Raw genomic sequence first — 21,184 nt, forward strand, 5'->3', positions numbered from 1 at the left:
TTTAGATAGAATAAAAATAACATAAAAAGGATGTTAGAAAAATATAAATTTTTCTTTTTAAAAAAAGGAGGTGTAGTATACTTTTAGGGATAAGATTAGGGCACATACTTTTAGGGATAGATTATAAGTAATTAGAACTTAAGCATAATGTCTAGCTTTAAGTACCGTTAAGGACACTAGCCATAAGACCAATGTAAACGTTCTCCTATAAATACCGGGCTTGCGGCCCCAATAAATGACTTCAAGTCAAACCTTGCCTTCGCCTGTTTCACCTCAACTATAAAGCTACTGGAAAGCTACTTGATATTTACCTAATTTATTGCCTAATTAAGACAAAATTTGACACTTCGACATTTCAATAAGAATTGTTGATAAGAATTTTCTTAATTTGAGATACATTTCAGTGTATAATATTTAAAAGCAGTTTTGAACAATTTCAACTATTCATTAAATTGATAAATAAATCCAGTTTCATTTAAAACAAAAACTCAAATAACTGCCTAAGCATTCCATTCGTTTTGTTAGTTTAAAATTGCCACCTATTTTCCCATTTCACATTAACTTTTCATTCATTAGATTCAATATTTGAAAATTATGCTTATCCATAAGTCTTTCCATACAATAATATTTAATATACACATAACTCATCTTATACCGACTGTGTTTTGATTTTGTTGGCAAAGTCAAACAGTATTGTTAATAAAGTTAATATGTTTGCAAATTGGGGCTAAGAAAATGTATCACAATTCAAATTTGTTTGTTTTCTTTAAATAATAAAACTAATCATTTTATTCAAGTTTAATAGTTCCATTTGTATATAAAGTATATAAAAAAAACTTTTCCATTTGTTGTATTTTTTTTTCATTGAAAATATTTGCAGTTGTAGAGTATATAAACATTTTTTCTTTTGGGAACGTAAAAATTGAAGTATAGAGAAATAATAAAAAGAACAAAAAAATTGGGAAAAATTAAGCACAAATTGTTTAATTTTTTAAGATATAGAGCTAAAGCCAGACTTTGCTCCGATTTCTTCAGATTTGGTTCAGCAGCAGGCCTTATAGTAAGTAAAATTGAAAAGAAATGCAAATTTTGCTAGATGATTTACAGATGCGCCTAGGATGTACATATGTTTGTATAAATGTATATAGTTTAAATTGATTTGATAAGTTAATGCATATACGTAAATGTTAGCAGGCGGAAGAAAATGTCCATGGGTTAAGCCTGTTGTTCCTCACTACCATTTGCCGAGGTATGCCAGACATGTCCCGTTTCCAGAGCCTGCAATTTGAGTAGCTCCTTTTGGCTGTCCTTGGCTTGCAAATGAAAGACACTTTGCTAAAAGAAATAACAAGAATGTATAGAGTAGAGAAACCAAAACTCTTGAATCACTTTAATTTAAATTTGCTTACGATAGATTGATTCCTATGGATTTGAAATATTTTCCCACTTACCTTCACCTCCTTGCTGGTCAATACATCCATTTTGTCATAGATAATGGCATGAAGACCCAATTCCTTTAACAATTTGATGGTGTCTTTGGAATTGTTGTCATCGCCCCAACAGAACAAGACGAGGCCACGCTCTTTGGCCAGATTCACCTGGAAACGTGGGTGGGTTTGACCACAGTTGAGGGGGTTTTGTTTTAGGTGTGAGCTAAGGGGTTCATTTTACCTGGCTGGGATCACGCAGCAAATCCTCCGTATGCGCCACAATTCCCAGCAATTGCATGGCCACTGCATGCCACACAGCCAGCTCCATGGAATTTCCACGCGGATCCATATATTTCTCATATTTCGTTGTCGTGCCAAGGGTGAGAAACATGACAGGATAACGATTTTGCTTGAATCTCAACATTGTACATATATCCGGATCGAAACATGACAGAACAATGCGTCGTGTGCCAGCTTTACGCATCACGACATCCAATATACAATCGATATAAAGATTACGATCCACAACATGTTCGAATTCCTCTTCCATGCGGCCATCTTGCAAACGTTGTGACCATTTGATCTCGATATTGAAACCCACATGAATATCCAGAGCATCCATAACATCCGCCAATTGTGGAAATGGCTGATGCTCCACCATATCATCGTTGTGAAAGGAGCGTGTTTCCCGCGATAGACCCTCGGCGGTGTGATAGACTTTCAGTTTCTTCAACTGTTCCAGTGATAACTCTCTCATGGGCAAAGCCAGAAAGTCGTGTTCCTGCATGCTACACTTGGATTTAAGTGACACATAGATCATGAAATCATGATAGACCACCGGAACTAGATCCTTGCTCAGTTGGACATCAAACTCCACCATATCGGCACCATGTTCGGCTGCATTTTTCAATGAGGTGATGGTATTCTCTCTAATAACCGCATCCTTGGCCTTAAAACTTGTGCCCGAGCCGCGATGACCCACATCCAGGCCAGTCCATTTGTTATTCCAATAGCGTGAGTAGCTGACACTCATGTCCATCAGATTGGAGGCAGTGGCAGAGGGTTTAACTATCAGATAACCCAGGCGCATCATGCCCAAGGGACGATGACCCTTGGCACAGGTAATGGGCAACTCCAGATTACCCTCGGAACGTTTCATCAAATTGGGCAAGACATAATGATAACCCACATGCAGGGGAGGGCCATCCTCTTTGGCCACACGCGAACTATAGGTATATAGATCGATCAGGTAGGCGGTATTTTCCAAATCATTTACAGTTAAATGAAATATAACCAAATCGTTGGGACCACAAAGTGAACCAAACTGCTCTTGCTGACGCAGAGTACATTCATCCGGGCTCAAGGTGACAACCTCGCTAAAGACAGCACCATTTTCACCATTGCCCCCGTTCAAGGTCTCCTTGGTATCATGGGTATCATTCGAAAGGGAATCCTCTAGCGTTGAGATGTCACCATTATTACCATGACTGGGTATTCTTAGATTCATGGGTGTCACCTTGACATGGACGTGACGACGTTTCATACGTTGCTTCCAAGTGAAGGGGGCATAGAAGAATTTCAGTTGCACCAAAGTTTCCTTGGTCAACCAGCCTCGATCTACTTTGTACTGACCATTAAATGAACCAAAGATATCCATATTGTTAGCCTTGGGATCATCCAATTCCTGAATGAGGCGGGGCTTCAAATGTGTCTCCCAGCGACGAATAAAGATATCACCTGTCGATGAATCCACTGTACAGATCATATAACGAAATTCTGTCGAGCAATGTCTAGGTATATAAACATCAGCTGACCATAGATTGTTTTCGGCCTCCTCCTCCTCATCTTCCACGTCGTCGTCGGCGTCGTGAGCGTCGTCGTTATCAGCGTATAGCTTCTCCTCTTTCTTTTTTGTTTTACTTGTATCGTCTTTCTGCATTAGAACTGCTCCCGCATGCTGCCAATTGCCCAAGGATTCACAATTACCCACAATGGCCAATTGTTCATTTGGAGCCAACTCGTCGTGCATTAGGACCCGAAATGTCCATAAACGATTTGTTGTAATATCACCAAATATACGTGGTCCCTTAGCACTAATACGATTGGGTCCACCAGCTCCTGAGAGAGCTGGAGCCGCCATGGCCGCCTCCTCATCCTCGTAGTCATTCCAACTACTCTGCATTTTGTGCTTCCTATTAGAAATAAAAGAAATAAAAGCTAAAGTTCAACTTCTTATGAATTAATTGAGCTTACCTGAGAAAAAGAATCGAATTTCTTTCCGAGTTTTGTCCACTCTAGTTGTTTATTCGCAGTGTTGGCTATTTTTTTGCCCACCTCCTTTCCTTTTATTTTCTCTTTCGATTTTTTTTTTTTGCTTTTTGTTTTTTTTGCCAATGAACAAAACAGCTGTTCGGCCTTGTTCTCGGCAAGCGAGCTATGTCAAGCTATCTTCATGGACATAATGATATAATTTTGCCTCTTGGGGCAGTGGGCAGGAGTTTTCTTTGTGTTGCACAAACTTAGATAAGTAGCAATGTTTAAAAGTTAACATATAAATTTCTTGAGATTTTTGTTGCCGTTTTAAATGCAGTCAGATGGCAACTCTGTGCTATAGAGATGGGCAACGTGAAACATCGTGACACGTTTTCCATGTATCTGCTATAAATTTTATAGTATAAAATAAAGAAATTTTAGATTTGATTAAAAAAAGTGCATTTAATTCTGTAAGTAATAGTTAAGCCAATCAATAAATAAATAATTTCCTAAACTTACGATACTCTACTATTCGCATTACGTTAATCGTTAGTTATGTTTTTCATTATCATGGCTTATCGGCTGTTTTATTTGCTAAATCTTTAAATAAATCGACTTGAATCAACAGTTTCTTACTCATTTTATTCAAACTTGGACTGAGTAAATGATACTAAAGATTGTTTATAATTGCGGTGAAATATTTAGGTAAAACTTATTATCACATTTTAAATTTCGATAAACATAAAGCATAAAAATAGTTATCGTTATTGCGACAACGGCGTTGCCATATCGAACTTAAGTTGTAGGAAGGTCACTCTTAATCGCAGCTGATGTTGTTTAAATTGGCGGGAAATACAATTGTGTGTTGTGGTTTTCATTAAATTTGTTTACAATGGACCAATATCCCGATGAAAATGAGGAATTTGAACTACAATATCAAGATGAGCTGGAGATGATGGATGATTTTGATAATGACGATGGACCTAGTACATCTCATCAAGCAGCAGCTAAGGCAAAAGCTGTAACTGGATCCACTCCCACCGTTGCCCGTTTGAGTAACTCCACCTTGAATTCTCCCCAATTGTCGCAAATCACATTTGGATCGACTCAGAGTCAGATTGAGAATGGAGCTGATGGCGGAGGAGGACCCGTTAACCGTCGTCTCTTTGGCACACCGAAAGTACCGGGCATTGGACGCGGCTGTTCCACTCCGTTTCAACGGATGCCAGCTATCGAAGAATCCGAGTTGGCAGCAGAAAAACTGCAAGAAGTGGATCTGCGTCCAACAAACAAAAGACGCCTGGAGCGGGATCTCTTTGGTGATATTGATGATCTATTCCATGAGTCCTACGAGGATCCGCTGGTAAAGAAGGCACGCACCGAAGAGCAGCGGGATCAGCAGGCCATTGAGAAGATTTTGGAGTTGCGTAGGAAAATGCGAGAGACCACCAAAACGGTGCGCCACGATGAGATTAGTCGATTAAAGTCGTTGCATGATTTCAAAATGAGAAATTTATCCTATCAAATACCAAATTGGCCATTTTTGCCCATACAACGCAGCGATTTGGAAAGGATCTATGTGAGATTTCATTCAGAGGACTATGAGCAGAGACAATTGGACTTAATAGGAGCACGTCAGAACACAACGGGCAGTCTTTTGGGTGACAGCAAGGAGCAGGTTTGGCGCGAGGCCAATGAAATGGTAAGTCCAAGCGGAAGTTGCCCAATTGATCTTAAAGATTTCCCATTTCTCTTAAGGTTCTTCGTCGTTTGGCTCCACCCACCCAAGCACCAGCTGTTGTAGTAGAAACTATTGACTTCTCCTCGTCCTCCTCAACGAGTGGCCTGTGGGTAGACAAATATAAGCCTAGGAAGTACATAGATCTCCTCTCCGATGAGATGACCAATCGCAGTCTTTTATATTGGCTTAAAATGTGGGATAAAGTTGTTTTTGGCAAGGTCTTTCATTCCAAGCAAGAACAAGAACAACAAATGGCAGGAGGCGCGGGTTCAGGTTCAGGTTCGGGTTCTGGAGCAGCAGCTCAGCTGAATAGCTTCAATAAACGTACTGGGAAATTTGAATCGAATGGCGGTTGGAGGCAGCGCAAAGCCCGCCAGGCTCTCAACACAAATGTCGATGATTTGGGACGACCCATGCAAAAGGTGGCCCTGTTGTGCGGTCCTCCTGGTCTTGGAAAGACCACTTTGGCCCACACCATTGCCCGACATGCTGGCTACAATGTCAGGGAAATAAATGCCTCCGATGATCGTAGTCCAGAGGCCTTCAAATTGGCCTTGGAGAATGGTACTCAAATGTCATCGGTTTTGAATGAGGATAAGCGACCTAATTGCATTGTTTTGGGTAAGCAGATACTCTGTTTGATGGACTTGCCTATTGAATTTCCCTTTCTTTCAGATGAAATCGATGGAGCGCCACGACAATCAATTGAATATTTGGTTAAATTCGTCAGCGATGGCATTTATAGTAAGGTCAAGGCGAAAGGGTCGAAACCCGAGCATAATGTCCTGCGGCGTCCCATCGTATGCATTTGCAATGATGTCTATGATCCTGCCCTGCGTCCCTTGCGACAAATTGCCTTTGTTGTACAATTTCCACCCATCGATTCAGCTCGTTTGGCCGAAAGGTTGATTCAAGTGGCCAAGAAGGAGAAAATGAAAACAGATTTCGGTTCACTTATTGCTCTGGCCGAGAAATCGGGCAATGATGTTAGAAGTTGTATATCCTCCATGCAGTTTTTTAAGTAGGTAGCAAGTTGCAAGTAAAATAAAGTCAAATTTAATTCCTTTTGATTACTTTTCCAGCGCTCAAAAACATAGTCTAACTCTGCAGGATGTTTTAAATAATAATCTAGGACAAAAGGATCGTCATCAGGGTCTATTTGATGTTTGGGGTGCCATTTTTCGTGTAAGTTAACTTAAATTTAAGTAAATGACAAATATTTAATGTGAAATTTCTTCACCTTTGGCAGATTCAACGTCCCAAAAAACAATTGGCTGCCTCTAGTAATTCTCAAAACGCCGATGAACCAGCCGAGGTGATATTGACAAATATGTCTGTACCCACACGTGTGCAAAATGTCCTGACTGTGGTGCATTCCTGTGGAGATTTTGAACGGTAAGACGAAATAAGGATCTTGCGTTTGTTTACTTGTTTACATTTTTCTTACTTTTACAGTCTTACCCAAGGAGTCTATGAGAATTATTTGCAACAGAAAATGCCCGATCCAAATTTCAATGGAGTCTGCGAGGCTCTTCAATGGTTTTGTTTTCAGGATCTTTTACAAAATCAAATCAATCGGCAACAGAACTATTCGGTATATCCATATTTACAACATGGTTTCGTTATGTGGCATTTACTCTTTGCCACTTTGGCCTGGCCGAAAATTGCATTCCCCATGCGAGGTTTCGAGGTATGTCTTCTCAGGGTTTCCTATTCGTTTGCCCGTTTCCTTTTGAGTTGAGTTTGTGGCTCTCTCATGTATTATGCACAGCATCATTAGCTGAAGCAAACATTCCTCGTGTGTGGTGTGTGTGTGTCTGTGTGTGTGTGTGTGTAGGGGGTGGCAAAGAAAAAAAAACTGCGAGTGCATAATCAACACAATCAAGTTGAATGTAATTTCTTGTCCATTATGTGCCTCAAATGCAATCACAAGATTAATGAGACTTCTGCCATGGACTTGTCCAAGTACTTGTTAATGCTGTTTACCCAAAATGGGGGTAAAATGCGCTTCTCGCTCAATTCATTTTGTCGTGCATAGCTTTTATAACATTTATCTCCCCCTTCATTTTGTATTCGAACAGTTTCAACAGAAGACACAGAATCAACGTAATATATATCAAGCCCTTCGCAAAGGTGTCAGCTCCACATCTTCGGGTGTGGGACAGGGAAATGTTCTATTACTGGATACGGTGCCGATGCTAAAACGCATATTATCACCCCAATTGCGTTCAGTGGCCGTGCAGTTGCTATCGCCCAAGTAAGTTTTTGAAATAACATTATTCTAAGCATCCTTTCTTCGATATCAACGATTTTTAAGCAAGTAAATTAGTTCTACTTATAACTTAAAACAGTTAAAAAAAGCTCCAAACATACTCTTGATATATTAGATTGACATACAATGAAATTTCAAATATTTATAAGCAAGTCTTTAAATTCACTCTACAAAGAATTATCAACTTGTCATATGTATAACTTAAAACGTCTTAAATAGGTTCAACTCACTTTAAATTCAAAAGTTTTCAAACTTTTGAATATAATTTCAACAAAAGTAAAAAATCTCCAAAGTTTAAAAAACCTCCTAAAGGGATTTGTAATTCTTAAGAGCCACAATATATTAGGTTTATGTCAAATTCTGAGATTTCTTGTCAGTGTTTTAATATAAAGCTATTTTTAATCAATCTCCACAAGTCTCCAAGTGGAGATCTTTTTGATTATGACCTTTTAAAGTTACATTACATGAAATTTTTCGTAATTATTCAATTTGAGTTATTCTTAGAACGTCTCTAGAAGTCTTCAAAAGATAAATATTAGGTCTATGACCTGAACAGAGCTACATTATCTGTGATTTTTGCCAGATAATCAATCAAAGTTATTATTTGAAAGTCTCTACAAGTCTCCAAATGGAAAATATTAGGTTTTTAATTCTTGAGAGCTAAAACATCTTAAATATTCGTCAATAAAGTTATTTAAAGCTATTTTGATGAAGTCTCCATAAGTATTCAAAAGTAAAATGATCTTGAATTATAAGAATTTAAGAAAAAAGATATAGAATATGTTTGTGTTAACAAAATCTGGGCAGAAATATATATGAATATCTTCCACAAGTCTTCAAACTAGAAAATTTTGGAAATAACTAAATAATAAATGAACTTTAATGATTTAAAGCATTATAATTATATAGGGTCTTGAAAATTTTATAAAAAATACTTTATACTTTTGTAAACTTTGCATTTTAAACAAAAAAAACTTTTAAGCCATCTATTCCATTTATCTAAATCTCTTTTTTAATAAAACGCACAGTTAAACGGCTTAAAAGATTGCTTTACATTTCGAAATGGTCGTAATCTAAACAGATTTATTTTACAATAATATAAGTTATAAATAAATAATCTATATTCTTCTAACTCCAGAGAACAATACGATTTACGTCACACGATAGAAGTAATGGTTGACTTGGGCCTAACATTTATGCAAGTCAAATCTGCCGAAGGTCATTATGTATTCCAAACAGAACCAGATCTCGATGCATTGGCCAATTTTCCAGGTAAAATAATTGTACATTTTTGTTATTAACGTTAACGTATGCAAAATGTTTTTTTTTTTCAGGTTCACTTGGCTTGACTTTACCCTATTTCAGTCGACAATTGATAGCACGTGAAGTGGATTTAGAACGCATACGGCGAGCTGCACCCAAGGGCAATGGCAAAGCGGTGGAAAACACAAAGAAGAAACCAACTCAGACCACCTCACCGCGACTACCGAATCATTTGCAAACATTGAAACCGAAACAAATTTCCAGCAATAAACCGAATGCAACCGCTAAGCAGCAGGTACAATATATAGAGGTTTAAGGATCGCAAGAAAATTTGCATGTCTTGCATTTACTTAGCAGCAATTTGCTTGCAAATTTTTTAAATCATCCTACGCAAAAAGAAAAGAATAGGAAACAAAAGCTATTGCCTCCATTTTGTGTTGCTTTACTCAACAATTTCTCCAATTGTTTGCGGCCAACGAAATCCTAGCCAAGCTAATAACCCATAAGGGGATTCAGTTGGCATTGTCATTGCTTCCATTTTGTTCTCTTTAGCCTGTCGCCGGGTCATAATGTGGCATTAGGGCTAAAGCATCATTTATTGCCCATCTTAAATGAAAGCGACACAACTTTTAGCTTTTGTTTTATGCTTTGGTATTAGGTTTTCGGTTCGTTCTCTTACTCTATTTGTCTTTTTATATATTTTTAGCTCACTAAAGACTTTTTTGGACGCATTACTCATAAGTCATCGGCAATTTCAGCCACGGAAGAACGTAAGTTATTAATAATTTAATAAAAAAATCTTAAAAATGGTAACTTTTAATTTGTTTTTTTAGGCAAAACTGATGCTATTGTTAAAAGTCCTATTTGGTATCGGTATAAAGAAGGTTTCAATAATGCTGTACGCAAGGATGTTCATCTCAATGAATTGCTCTGAGAGTAATTTAGTTTATAGAAGTATCCTTTTTACAGATTTTGTATAATAATGTATTTATTTTTTAAAGTTGTTTAGAAAAAGTGAATGGAAATCTTTAAGAATTTTAGTCATAGGTTTCAATTAAAGCTATTAATTTAATCAAAAGTATCTACAGCTACAGGCAAATTTTGAAACTCAAAATGTTTTCTTTTTAAAAGATATAGTTACATCGATTTTGAAGCCGAACTGATTTTATTTTCATCAAATTTGAATTACATTGTCGCTTTTGAGTTAGTGAACAAAATTGAACCACTTCATTCATTCAGTGAATATGGATGTTCAATAATTTTGCTCCTTTTTGACTCAGTCACTTGTTTCCTCAGTAACTCACTGATTCACTTGTTCGTTGACTTACTAGTCCAATTTTTCTGCAAACAAAATTATTTTAATTCTTTTTTAATTACTGAAGTCATTTTCCACTTAAAGCTATGATTTTTTCTCCGTGTTTTTCTAAAAATACTAGATAAATCCTCTACTATAGATTGAGGCTTACGAAAACTTGGAAATCAATTTATCAGATATGATTTTACATTTATTTAATTAAAAATAGAGAAGTGTAAGACTCAATCTATAGCAGAAGACGCTTTAATCGTTTTTATTACAGTGTATCCTAATCCATCCGTTTTATAAGCGTTCAAGCACTGATCAGGGACTTCAGAAACGAATTAAGTTACTACAGACTGAACAAATGAATCAGTGAGTCACCTAAACAAATGAATAAGCTACTCAGCGACTGAGTAAACAAACATTTTCACGCAATAAAAAGTTAATCAGCCATCTTGTTTATTAAAATCAGTCGTTTTACCCACTAAATTTTATTAAATCTTTATCACTATAAGAACTGTAAGATTTCTTTTCAAAAAATTTAGAACGTTTTGTACTACTAGTTTCAGTTGATTTTATACGAATAGTTTGTATTGTTGTTAACTCTAAAATGATGCATTTGAAGAGAATTAGAGAATTGTTTAACTCTTTTAGTTCATACATACATTTATAGGATTTAAGACTTATTTAATATAATCAATGGAAAGGAATTGCAGCTATATGAAACCGTGGAATAAGTCTAATGAAAATGATTGTCGTTCGGAAATGGTGTTCTTTAACAGTTTTTGAAATTAACTTGCCCGAAGAAGCTGTTTGAACTGAGTGAATTTAGCACTAGAAATCCTCCTTCCTGAGATATAAAGGGTCTCCTAATGTTTTTACTCACAAAGGTTTCTTAAATCAATTTCTTTCAGTTATTCCAAGTTTCTGTTTTTCAAACAAATTCCTTGACAATTCTTAACATATTTAAATTAAAGGGCATTAAGAAAGAGTGTTTGAATCCGACATGTACGTATATATTATATATAAGGCGGGCTTCTCTTATCACTAACGTTTTGTTTTGGAGGTCTTATCAGCGACTCATCTATTCATTCTACATATATAGACTACTTTGTATAAGTTCATTTTTAGAAGAACATCTGGTTAATGCCTTGTATTTCTCTCTTGCTTGTTGTGTTTTTTTTTTTTTTTGGAGTAAGTGTGCGTTGAGGAAAAGTCTCTCTCTCTCTGTCTCTCTTGTTCTCCCGCATTAAGCTCTCGCTTATCTTATCTCTATATATTTTGCTGTAAGGCTGAGTAGAAAAGTGTTTGTGTTTTTTTCTCGCTAAGACTTGCTCTCAGTTGACTAACAGCTAGGAGGAGTTTAGTACGAACACGAGTAGCTATTTAAATACAGATTCCAAAATGTCTCAGCTCAAGCCTTTCCTGTTGTTGTCCTCGATGTTGCTGTGCTGCAGCCTCCTTGAGGCGCGTTTCCTGACCAGTCTGCCCATCATACCAAGTGAGTAATGAATTCATCTGAAAAGCTTTGAGTTTCAAATTTCATTTCTGCCTTCTAGATATTTGCCATCAACCTCCGCCACGATCGTCGGGAATATGTACTGTGGAAGTCGAGGGTTACTATTATGATTCGGCAACATTTGATTGCCAAATGTATTCGATTGGTGGTTGTCGTCTTATCCCGGGACAAAGCTTTGGCAGTCTCCAGAATTGTGTGGAGACATGTGTGCATGGTCTGCGACGAAATCAGGACTTATATGTGAACGAATGAGTGAACGAATGTGAAATAATTCACGACTCAGTGTCTGAACCAAAAATAAAAAAAAAATAAAACAAAAAACCTTGTTCAACTACGTCTAATTTACTTATCTGTCTTTAATAATCTCAGTTTCGTTGCTAACCTGTGACGTAATTTAAGCATTTGAGCTTTGAAATGGATGTGTATAGTGTGTGTGTGTGTGTGTGTGGAGTATATGCTTAGGTGTGTGTGTGTAGTGTGGCATGTTCTGAGGCCGCCGCCAAGTTGCTGATACACAATATTTGCGTCAGCCTTTTTATATACCCTTCTTATTCTTATTTTGGAAATGGGGTTCTTCCATTATTTTATTGTTTTAAGCTTCTAATCTCATACTAGTGAGTGAGTGCATAAATTGTATTTAAAAAGTCTCCAAAAAGAACTTTGAAACTTCAACGAGATTCGAATATTATCCAAAAAGCTAATCTAATTATTTACCCCCTGGAGGTTTCCCCAAGAAAACTACACAATTTTTAGAGGGTGAAAAAAGTTAAAATTTTTAAAACTTAAAATAATTCAAATTAAATTCCATTATAATCGTACAATGCTATTAGTGAAATTCGATTTATAAAATGTCTCCAACAGCTAAAAAAAAGATGGACCAAGTCAATTAAAAGCATTTTGGTATTGAAAAATCGCATATAACTGTAATTTAAACGGTTTTTAAAAAGTCTCCACAAGTCTCGAAATTCAAATTAATGGTAAATCAAACGGATTCGAACAGTTTTTGTTTATAAAATTAATGTTAAACCAATTTTTGTTTTAAGTCTATACGAAGAAAAAGTCTCAAATGGGTTTTACAACTTTTGTACTGGTAATAAAACGTTGTACTAATAAGTCTCCATCAGTAAAGAAAAGAATTTTTCACCGATTTGGAAGAAAGTATGAAACTTTTAGAAAAATGCGTAATATCGGCCTGGGTGAAATATTTTGGGACATCAGTCTAAATTTTTCTAATAATTCGAACTGAAAACTATAGCAGACATCGTTTTATAGAAAAATCTTATATATTCCCAAAAGAAATCTTGATTCAAACTACTTTTGAAAAGTCTCCAAATAAACTTGACGTCTTTTAAAACTATTGCCATCATTAAGTGAAAATATATGTCAAGTTATTTTTAGCTCAAAATCTAAACGTAAGATAAGTCTCCAAAAAAGATCTACTACTTAAGTTATTGTGTTGAAATTAAATACTCTGCCACAGGTCATTATTCTGGAATTCACATACGAATTTTGATAAAGATAAAGACTGTTCTATCTCGATTCTTATGAATTGTGTCTGAAACAAAATTCTTATGTGAATTCCAGAATAATGTTTCAAATTAAACGATTTGAAATGAAATGCGGACCTTAATAAATTGGCCTTGACCCTAATAGTGAGCAAAGGTCAGCATTACTTTAGTAATTTCTTAAGTATTTAAATTCGAATATTCTTTAGAATCAAAAGCATTTAAATTTTTTGGTTAATCACGTTAACACGACTAAATGAGAGTATGAGATTGAGAATCGGAAGGCCTTTTTGCAACAGGCCCACGCCAGTTTAAGCCGGACAATCAACCCCCAAGCAGCGCTGCTGCTGCCTCCGATTTGCTGTTTTCAGTCCATGGCATCATCATCAACATCGGCGGCAGCGGCGGCAAAACGCCCCATCATTTATTTTTTTTTTTCGTTCTTCTCGCGCACGTCCAGGCATATCAATCGCACATGCAAGTTGGCGGCAAAAGTACGAGAGACGGGCAGTCAATCGGTGGGTTAGGCTGTTGTTATCAGTGAAAAAAACGCCGCTGTCAGCGGCTGGCTGCGCAGTCTGTGATTGCCTTTTGTTCGAGGTTTCAAGTTGAGTCGATCTGAGGCTCAAAAACCAGAGCACTTAGCCAGTGACCAAAAGTGTTTGTGTTGTGACACAGAAATTGAATTCACAAAAATAATTTCATGAAATGAAATTTCGTCAGGAATAAATATATACAAAAAAAAGGAAACAAAAACTAATTAAAATAGAATATTCAAAAAGGAAAATCCTTAAAAAATAAATAAAAAAAAAGGAGCATCAGGTGTTTGAACTTTTTTTCTGTTGAACTCAGACGGTAGAAAAACTCATAAAATATAGATCGTTCATCTACAGTATAGTAGATACGGTCTGAACTCTATTGGATTGGATTTTTACGGTTCATAATATATATATATGGGTGCTACGACGACTTGCTGCTGCGCATTTGTCTTCTTAAACAACGTCAGCATCATTGGCATAATTGACCGAGTGACTTCTTCTATGGCCATTCAAACGATAGCAGTTCAACCAAGAGCAGTAAAACCAGCAATACAAAGCTGAATTTGAAAGTCTATATATTGGAGACTCTTAAGCCTGAAAAAGGACACTAAAAACTGTGAGAACACTTCACCTCTCTGCAACTACTGCTGTCCAGTTAGATTTGACTTTTACCTGCAAAAAGTATTCTATGCCCAAGATGTCCTCGTTCAGTCGGAATGCAATTAGCCTAATGCTATGCCTTATACTGGCAATAGGCAGTCTAAGACTTCAGTTGGTTGAAGCACGTGTGCGTAAGTATTTTCTGAATCGAACCTGAAATGATATTCTGAAACATATACATATATTCTTATTTGGTAGTTTGTCTTATATTTTAATTATATCTTTTCTATTTTTGGAATATCTATAAATGAAAGATAGAAAAATCTGTTTCACTATATGAAAATTTCTTTTAAAATACAAAGTTCATTCATTGAGAAAGTTCTGTTCTATACACTTGAGATTAATTTCTAAAAGTTGGAACATTTTTTGATTATTTAGCAATGCCATATTATACGATTTCATGTAAATCTAATATTTAATTTTGAATTGCTCTTTACATAAAATTAATGGAGTTTTTTAACTCTATTAACTCTCCTCATTAAATAAAAGTCAGATTATTAAATATATAAAATAAATAAATTTACAAGAATAAATCTTTGATTTTAATAACGATGGAAGTAAAAAGTATATTGTGATAAATAAATGAACTTCTTTGTTTTGAATTTAAATTTTAAAAATGATTTGAAACGAAAGCAAAGTCAGAATAAATTCTAAGATCAAATGGAACACAAACTGTGTAGAGCAAAAGACTCTATATAGAACTTTTAGAAATAATTTAAAATCAAAGCAAATTCAGAATAAATACTTAGTTGATAGCAAACTGTGTAGGGCAAAAGACTCTATACAGAACCTATATATATTTTCAGAGTATCATTTTAAATGAACCTTTGATAATATAAAATCTTCTGGAGTTATTAATATGATTTTGTGCTTTCAGGTGATCTCTGTCAGGTGAAACCCAGCACTAGTGGTCTCTGTGTGCCCAGCACTTTGGGCATTTATTATGATGAGGAGACCCAACATTGCCATTTCGTGGGCTGCAATAACAAACGTCTCTTTAGCAGCTTAGATGATTGTGAAAAAATATGCAATAATTCCAGGCATATTAAGCTGCGAAGTCGCAGTCAACGGCAGAGAGTGAACGAAACCACAAATTGAAAATATATAAATATTTGGATAAAGAAAAAAAGCAAAAGAACTCTCATTTGTTGTTGTTGTTGTGGTTGTTGTTATTCTCATTAGATATCACGACAATTGTATTCACATTCGACCTTGGTGGCAAAACGGTTATCATTTCCACCACATCCGCCATAGATGAAGGGCTCACAATGACGCTTGATGGGATTGTAGGCGTAGCTCTCCACATAACCGAAACAACGACCACTGATTGAGGGCTGTAGACACATTTTCACTAGGAAATAAATACATTTTTTTCGTTAATTTTTTATTTAATATCTCTGTTTGAATTAAATACCTCTCTTGGAGGCTCCATCGATAGGGCTTAGCAGACACAGGCCTATGATAAGGCAGAAGGGCCAGATGGGCGACATCTTTCGCTTCTAATGCTCCTCGAAAACCTAAACCGTCAAGTTCTTTGACCAACAGCTCACTGATCAGCTCTATCGATTTGATCACTTGATTGTTTACCCCAAGTTGTGGCTTAGACTTCAACATTGACCAAGTTAATGGCAAACGATACATGAAGTTATAAAAAAAAATAAATAAAATGTGTTAAGGGATTCGGCTAGGGTGATAACCAAATTACCTAACACTATGTTAATGAGAGTCACTAACTTCCATTTCAGTTAATTGACGTTCTTTAAATATAAAATTTAGTTTATAGTTTTACGTTTAGAGTTTACATTATTCTAAACATATTGAAATCAATGCTTTAATTATTTAGTGCAAAACCTAAAAACCTTAAATCTAACAATAAGTAATGTAAAAATATTATTGACTTTTTTTTTTACTTTTTTTTACTTCTCGAAATTTGTATTTTCTTTAAACTAAAAAAGTTTCAAGTGTTAAAGTTGAAGAATTTTAATAATACTCTTTAAAACTTAACAAAATATTTCACTATTGAAAGATATGTGCATATGGTCTAATGACATACATATATTCATAAAAACTTATAATACAATTAAAAAATTTTAAAAATTAATCAAATCTTGTTGGCAAGAGAGAGTAAAGCTAGTGTGAAAATTTGCAGCCTTTTTTTGAGGCAACTGTACTTCTTGGGCTAGATATTGAAATTTTAAATTTTAAACTCGCTTTTAACAATTTGTATTAACAAACTATTACTAGATAAAAAATTGTGGCTATCGTTGGCTTTTATTTGTATCATATTTATTTTAACTAGATACAATTTATTTGTGTGTATGTAATAAATTTAAATTTTTTTTATTTTTATATTTGTTTTTTTTATGCAAATTGTTGTATTTTTTATTTTCATATATTTTTTTTTAATACTTATAAGTATGAATTATTATTAATTATTATACATGTTTATGGATGATATGATATTTATTATAATTATGTATTATTTTTTATATATTTTTTTTATATATAGCTATTATTATTTTTGTTTTTTTATATTTACGTACTTTTTGTTAGTTTAGTTTTGCGGTATACTCCAAAATCAGGTATATTTTCTTTAGAGCGTTACAAATTTTAATAATTGTAAATACTTAGACAATTTTTAACCCTCATGTTGAACTACAATTTAACATTTCATAAAAGGCTACTTTTACAGTTTATTTATGCCCAAGATGTTGAAAAGTCGTTAGAACTGATTAAGAGGTACCCTACAAAGGAAAAAAAGAAGAAAAAACCACAAACAATCTCTTATAATAACAGAAATGACGTAAAAACTTTTGCAAACGCAAAAAAAAGAGCAAAAACAAAAAACAGTAGAAAGAAAGAAAAACATGTTCCGCATATCAATCGCAGAAACAAGTGGATTTACTTGGATATTTTGTGTTGATTTTAAAACGAGATTTCAATTCCAATTGAGAGAGTTATTCTCTGAAGTTACTCTCGTTCTCTCTCTCACTGTCTCTTTGTCTCTGACTCTCTTTCCCTGTCTCTTACTTTTCTCATATTCTCTTTAGTTTGGTTTTACTAACAGAGTCTCTGTGTTGACTTTGTTATACCCTGTGAAGCGGGTTAGACTATTTTTTATGTGTGGAATAACAAGTTAGAGTTTTTTCTGTTGTGCAAGGTTCTCATATTCGTTTTTAGGGTAATTTGTGGTCACCGATTCCGTTTAGAGATATTCCAGAAACCCAGATTTTTCGAGCATCAGATTTTCTCTAGAATGTTTTTTTTTTCATGAAATAGATACCATATTACCCTTTAAAAATAATATGGTAAAAATTCCCCCAAATTGAAATTGAAAACAGTGTTATTTAAAATCTGATCAATTATTAATTTTTATTAATTCCTTATCGTTTCTGTGTTTTATCACTAGATCGCTAGGTTAAGAACTATCTTAACCTGCGAGAATCTGGAGTAAGACTTAACTTGTTTGTTGGCTTAGTTACAGCTTTGAAAGTGTTTTAGATAACGATTCATATGGGGAATACTAAAATAAACAAGTCCGAATTTGTTGAAATTTTTATAAAATGTTAATGACAACATTAAACAAATAAATATTTGATTTTATGACAATCGATAGGAAAATAACAAAGTTACTAGCCAAAAATGATATCGCTATATCTCTCCGATCTCTGTCCAATTCTGCTAATTCCTCAATACTTATAAATACTAATACAAGGTAATCGTTATCTTGGTAAACTTAGTTCTAATTTAGCTCTTTTTCTAAAGATCACAATCAATTATTCATACTTCATTAAAGTTTTATGGTGAAACATAAATGGAACTGATTACATTATTAAACCTAACACAAACGAGTCGATATTTTTTTTTTTTTAAATCTAAAGTTCTTCCTTAAAACATGCTTCTTTTGGATGCATTTTTGATGTTAACTTTGTATGTTGCGACTTCTTGGTCTTTGAAACATGGTTAGTGCCAATATATTATACCACTTTTTCTTTTCTGAACTAATTGAATTTGAATTTATACAGAGGACTGTGGTCTACCTGACTTACTTGTGGCCAATGGAAGCACTGTATGTATACTTAATGCCCCCATATGGTCCTACAATCGGACTACAAACCGCTGTTTTTCCACACACTTTTTGGAATTTGGAAAAAATGGATGTGATGGCACTTTGAATCGGTTCAACACAAGAAAAGACTGTGAGATCAAGTGTTTAGAATTGCTATAAAGAACAAAAACAAAGAAATTGATTAGGAAACTGCTAAAATTGTCCAAAAACAAAAAGAAAACATTCATAGTGTTCTTACTCTTTAAATAAAAATTTATATCTTAAGTATTAAAAATCAGTCGAGTCATTTATTAAAAGAAACAAAGATAAGCAGAGCAACATATCCTGTCAAATCTGTCAAGAAATTGGAATTATAGGATGTTAAAAATATTTTTAAAATTGGAGAAGTTTTTTGAGACAAACCTTTCAATCCTACTCGATATATCGTTTATTTGCCTACATTTATCAGTATATGTATATAAACTTCGTCTACATCATTTAGTGTATAGAAATTTCGACTAAAACATAAATGCTAATTTGTATTTCTCTTTCTCTTGCTACTGTTTTTAGTTTTTAGTTATTCATTTGGGTAAAATAATCTCACAGGTTAATTGAATGAGAAGTCGTCAGAGAAAGAGCTCCACTAATTTAGTAATTAAACGAGGAATGATTTGAAGGTTGGGTATGCCTAGGGGGGAAAGAATGAAAACTGGGCAACATTTCAATTATTTCAAGTAAATTAAACAGTTAACTGAATTGTCACGCACACAAATTTTGCGACCCTCTGCCCACTCAAAGTCACCCCCTTTCTCTATTTCTGATAGACCGACTATAGCGCCATGTGTGTGAGCTAATGAATAAATAGCCACGACCTATTTGATAGTCGGTCCTTCTACTCATCAACATCAACATCGTCATCGTCATTAGCATCAGCATCAGCGTTAATTCAATTTGCCTGATATATTAACACCTGCTAACGTTTTTGCCCAATTACAACAAGTGTTGCATTCAATGAAAGTCCAACTCCGATTCCTCCACGTCCATGTCCATGGCTTCCTTGTCTTTAGGGTTGTCTCACTAATTATCACTTAGCCATTACATGTTGGGATATATTGTCGACAATTGCAAATGCAATTTTAATGAGCCAAACAGTCTACTCGCACACACACACATCTTGGCCTGGTCCGAATCCTCAAAGTGCAATGCCTGCTAATAACTTATACAACTTAACGCATTTATTATGCAAATTGTTACAGTTTACCTAAAATGACGAAGACATCCTGTCAAGCCACACAAATATTTCAGTGTCGTCTATTAACTTGAATGAATTTCTCTGAATTAAAATATCTGAAAGGGTATCAAAAATATGAATAACATTGAAAAGCTCTCTGGAAAAGTTAAACGCTTCGTTTAACACTAGCTGAAAAGTTTAAAAAAACAAAGTAGAGCATTTGAAATGGTTTGGAAAAAAGAGAACATATTCCACATTCATATTCAGTTCACATTGCCACTCATTAGCGCGAGCACGCACTGTGATTTTATCAGTTATATTCACTATAATGCCAACGATCGGTCAAATGACGACCCAATTTCTAATTCTATTGTGCAGTCTGATGCTGGTCACGATGATGATAATCCAACTGCCCCAAGTGCAGGCAGTGACCAACAATGCAAAGCCTGTGGCCCAAGTCCAGGGTAAGTCTAGGAGAGATGAAAATCAGTATTCATTCGACTTTTAATCGTTTCTTTAATTAGATGCGAGATGCTTGCAACCTCTCGATCCGGGTCCGTGTCGCATGAATTGGGAGCGTTTCTACTATAACAAGGATAACAATATCTGTGAGCCTTTCAAATATGGCGGTTGTCACGGCAATGAAAATCGTTTTAACTTCCAACAAACCTGCGAAGAGGCTTGTCTAGTGAAGAAATGAAAATAAAAAGTGAGCAAATTATTTCTAAAATTATATTCAAAGGAACTTAAAAGTCGTTGGTTTTGAAGAATTCCGAAAAAAAAATTTAAATTTTTTAAAAATTTCTGGCTTAAGTTTTTCAGCTAAGATATTTAAAATTGCCTGAAATACACATATAAGTAAAAGTTAAACGAAATAGAATTATAAATTGACATTGATAATTTCAAGTAAATTCCAAGAAAGTCTTTTATTCTTCATTATATCAATTATATCTTCAATTATGTCTTTTAAATAATATTTTATTGTCTATTGACTATCAAGAAAAATTAAAACTAGAATTAAGATACTATTTTAGAAATTTTGTATATTTTAACTTTAAATTAACTGATTTAGAACAAGAACTTAAATAAACTTATTTAAACTTGTGTCTTAGTTTTTAACCAACTTTTGAAAATTGATATAATAATCTAGTTATACAAAAAATTTTAAAATTAAATTATCATGTAACAATAACATGCTAGACGTCGGTGAACACTTTTAACAATAATTTTTTTATGCAATTAAAAATTCACAAACCAAAAAAAAAAGTAAAGACATGAATTTTGAAACTATTGTGGAATAGTTTTCGGTGATTAAACTTATTTTTCTCATGATGTATTCTGGCCAATTTCCAACCGATTTTAAGAACTTCAAATTTAATCTAGATTGGGCATATAAATGGTATAGTAATTTAATTCAATTGAAAAA

General features: G+C 34.5%; 6 protein-coding genes across 6 annotated transcripts; 4 read left to right on the plus strand and 2 right to left on the minus strand.

Annotated features, from left to right (window-relative positions):
• Nucleotides 1-958: 958 nt before the first annotated feature.
• LOC6642274 (glycerophosphocholine phosphodiesterase GPCPD1) lies at nucleotides 959-4,029 on the minus strand. The gene is made up of 4 exons (XM_023175599.2): nucleotides 3,684-4,029; nucleotides 1,672-3,622; nucleotides 1,452-1,598; nucleotides 959-1,335 (listed from the first exon to the last, which is right to left on the minus strand). The coding sequence occupies exons 2-4, from the start codon at nucleotides 3,610-3,612 to the stop codon at nucleotides 1,216-1,218; spliced, it is 2,208 nt and encodes a 735-aa protein (XP_023031367.1). The 5' UTR covers nucleotides 3,613-3,622; nucleotides 3,684-4,029; the 3' UTR covers nucleotides 959-1,215.
• Nucleotides 4,030-4,505: 476 nt separating this feature from the next.
• LOC6642275 (chromosome transmission fidelity protein 18 homolog) lies at nucleotides 4,506-10,040 on the plus strand. The gene is made up of 11 exons (XM_002065438.3): nucleotides 4,506-5,385; nucleotides 5,442-6,045; nucleotides 6,100-6,445; nucleotides 6,507-6,609; nucleotides 6,674-6,819; nucleotides 6,880-7,114; nucleotides 7,506-7,681; nucleotides 8,835-8,968; nucleotides 9,031-9,254; nucleotides 9,666-9,729; nucleotides 9,793-10,040. The coding sequence occupies exons 1-11, from the start codon at nucleotides 4,576-4,578 to the stop codon at nucleotides 9,891-9,893; spliced, it is 2,943 nt and encodes a 980-aa protein (XP_002065474.1). The 5' UTR covers nucleotides 4,506-4,575; the 3' UTR covers nucleotides 9,894-10,040.
• Nucleotides 10,041-11,600: 1,560 nt separating this feature from the next.
• On the plus strand, nucleotides 11,601-12,120 carry LOC6642276 (kunitz-type serine protease inhibitor vestiginin-1). The gene is made up of 2 exons (XM_002065439.4): nucleotides 11,601-11,757; nucleotides 11,816-12,120. Exons 1-2 carry the CDS (start codon nucleotides 11,661-11,663, stop codon nucleotides 12,025-12,027), a joined length of 309 nt encoding a protein of 102 aa, XP_002065475.1. The 5' UTR covers nucleotides 11,601-11,660; the 3' UTR covers nucleotides 12,028-12,120.
• Nucleotides 12,121-14,093: 1,973 nt separating this feature from the next.
• On the plus strand, nucleotides 14,094-15,871 carry LOC6642277. The gene is made up of 2 exons (XM_002065440.4): nucleotides 14,094-14,610; nucleotides 15,357-15,871. Exons 1-2 carry the CDS (start codon nucleotides 14,508-14,510, stop codon nucleotides 15,575-15,577), a joined length of 324 nt encoding a protein of 107 aa, XP_002065476.2. The 5' UTR covers nucleotides 14,094-14,507; the 3' UTR covers nucleotides 15,578-15,871.
• Nucleotides 15,658-16,067, minus strand: LOC6642278 (kunitz-like peptide PcKuz1). The gene is made up of 2 exons (XM_002065441.4): nucleotides 15,894-16,067; nucleotides 15,658-15,830 (listed from the first exon to the last, which is right to left on the minus strand). The coding sequence occupies exons 1-2, from the start codon at nucleotides 15,967-15,969 to the stop codon at nucleotides 15,658-15,660; spliced, it is 249 nt and encodes an 82-aa protein (XP_002065477.1). The 5' UTR covers nucleotides 15,970-16,067.
• Nucleotides 16,068-20,084: 4,017 nt separating this feature from the next.
• On the plus strand, nucleotides 20,085-20,543 carry LOC6642255 (protease inhibitor). Its single transcript, XM_002065442.3, has 2 exons — nucleotides 20,085-20,222; nucleotides 20,283-20,543. The coding sequence occupies exons 1-2, from the start codon at nucleotides 20,087-20,089 to the stop codon at nucleotides 20,456-20,458; spliced, it is 312 nt and encodes a 103-aa protein (XP_002065478.3). The 5' UTR covers nucleotides 20,085-20,086; the 3' UTR covers nucleotides 20,459-20,543.
• Nucleotides 20,544-21,184: the final 641 nt, after the last annotated feature.

Source organism: Drosophila willistoni (genome assembly GCF_018902025.1).
Source record: "Drosophila willistoni isolate 14030-0811.24 chromosome 2R unlocalized genomic scaffold, UCI_dwil_1.1 Seg167, whole genome shotgun sequence".
In the NCBI taxonomy this organism is placed as follows: Eukaryota; Metazoa; Arthropoda; class Insecta; order Diptera; family Drosophilidae; genus Drosophila; species Drosophila willistoni.

Coding starts and splice junctions, on each gene's coding strand:
- LOC6642275 (XM_002065438.3), top strand. CDS start 4,576: ATGGACCAATATCCCGATGAAAATGAGGAATTTGAACTACAATATCAA. Junction 6,610..6,673: donor TTTGGGGTGCCATTTTTCGT/GTAAGTTAACTT, acceptor CACCTTTGGCAG/ATTCAACGTCCCAAAAAACA. Junction 8,969..9,030: donor TGCATTGGCCAATTTTCCAG/GTAAAATAATTG, acceptor TTTTTTTTTCAG/GTTCACTTGGCTTGACTTTA.
- LOC6642278 (XM_002065441.4), bottom strand. CDS start 15,969: ATGTCGCCCATCTGGCCCTTCTGCCTTATCATAGGCCTGTGTCTGCTA. Junction 15,831..15,893: donor CGATGGAGCCTCCAAGAGAG/GTATTTAATTCA, acceptor TTTATTTCCTAG/TGAAAATGTGTCTACAGCCC.
- LOC6642255 (XM_002065442.3), top strand. CDS start 20,087: ATGCCAACGATCGGTCAAATGACGACCCAATTTCTAATTCTATTGTGC. Junction 20,223..20,282: donor GCCTGTGGCCCAAGTCCAGG/GTAAGTCTAGGA, acceptor TTCTTTAATTAG/ATGCGAGATGCTTGCAACCT.
- LOC6642274 (XM_023175599.2), bottom strand. CDS start 3,612: ATGCAGAGTAGTTGGAATGACTACGAGGATGAGGAGGCGGCCATGGCG. Junction 1,599..1,671: donor TGCTGCGTGATCCCAGCCAG/GTAAAATGAACC, acceptor CCACGTTTCCAG/GTGAATCTGGCCAAAGAGCG. Junction 1,336..1,451: donor TGACCAGCAAGGAGGTGAAG/GTAAGTGGGAAA, acceptor TATTTCTTTTAG/CAAAGTGTCTTTCATTTGCA.
- LOC6642276 (XM_002065439.4), top strand. CDS start 11,661: ATGTCTCAGCTCAAGCCTTTCCTGTTGTTGTCCTCGATGTTGCTGTGC. Junction 11,758..11,815: donor CAGTCTGCCCATCATACCAA/GTGAGTAATGAA, acceptor TCTGCCTTCTAG/ATATTTGCCATCAACCTCCG.
- LOC6642277 (XM_002065440.4), top strand. CDS start 14,508: ATGCCCAAGATGTCCTCGTTCAGTCGGAATGCAATTAGCCTAATGCTA. Junction 14,611..15,356: donor GTTGGTTGAAGCACGTGTGC/GTAAGTATTTTC, acceptor TTGTGCTTTCAG/GTGATCTCTGTCAGGTGAAA.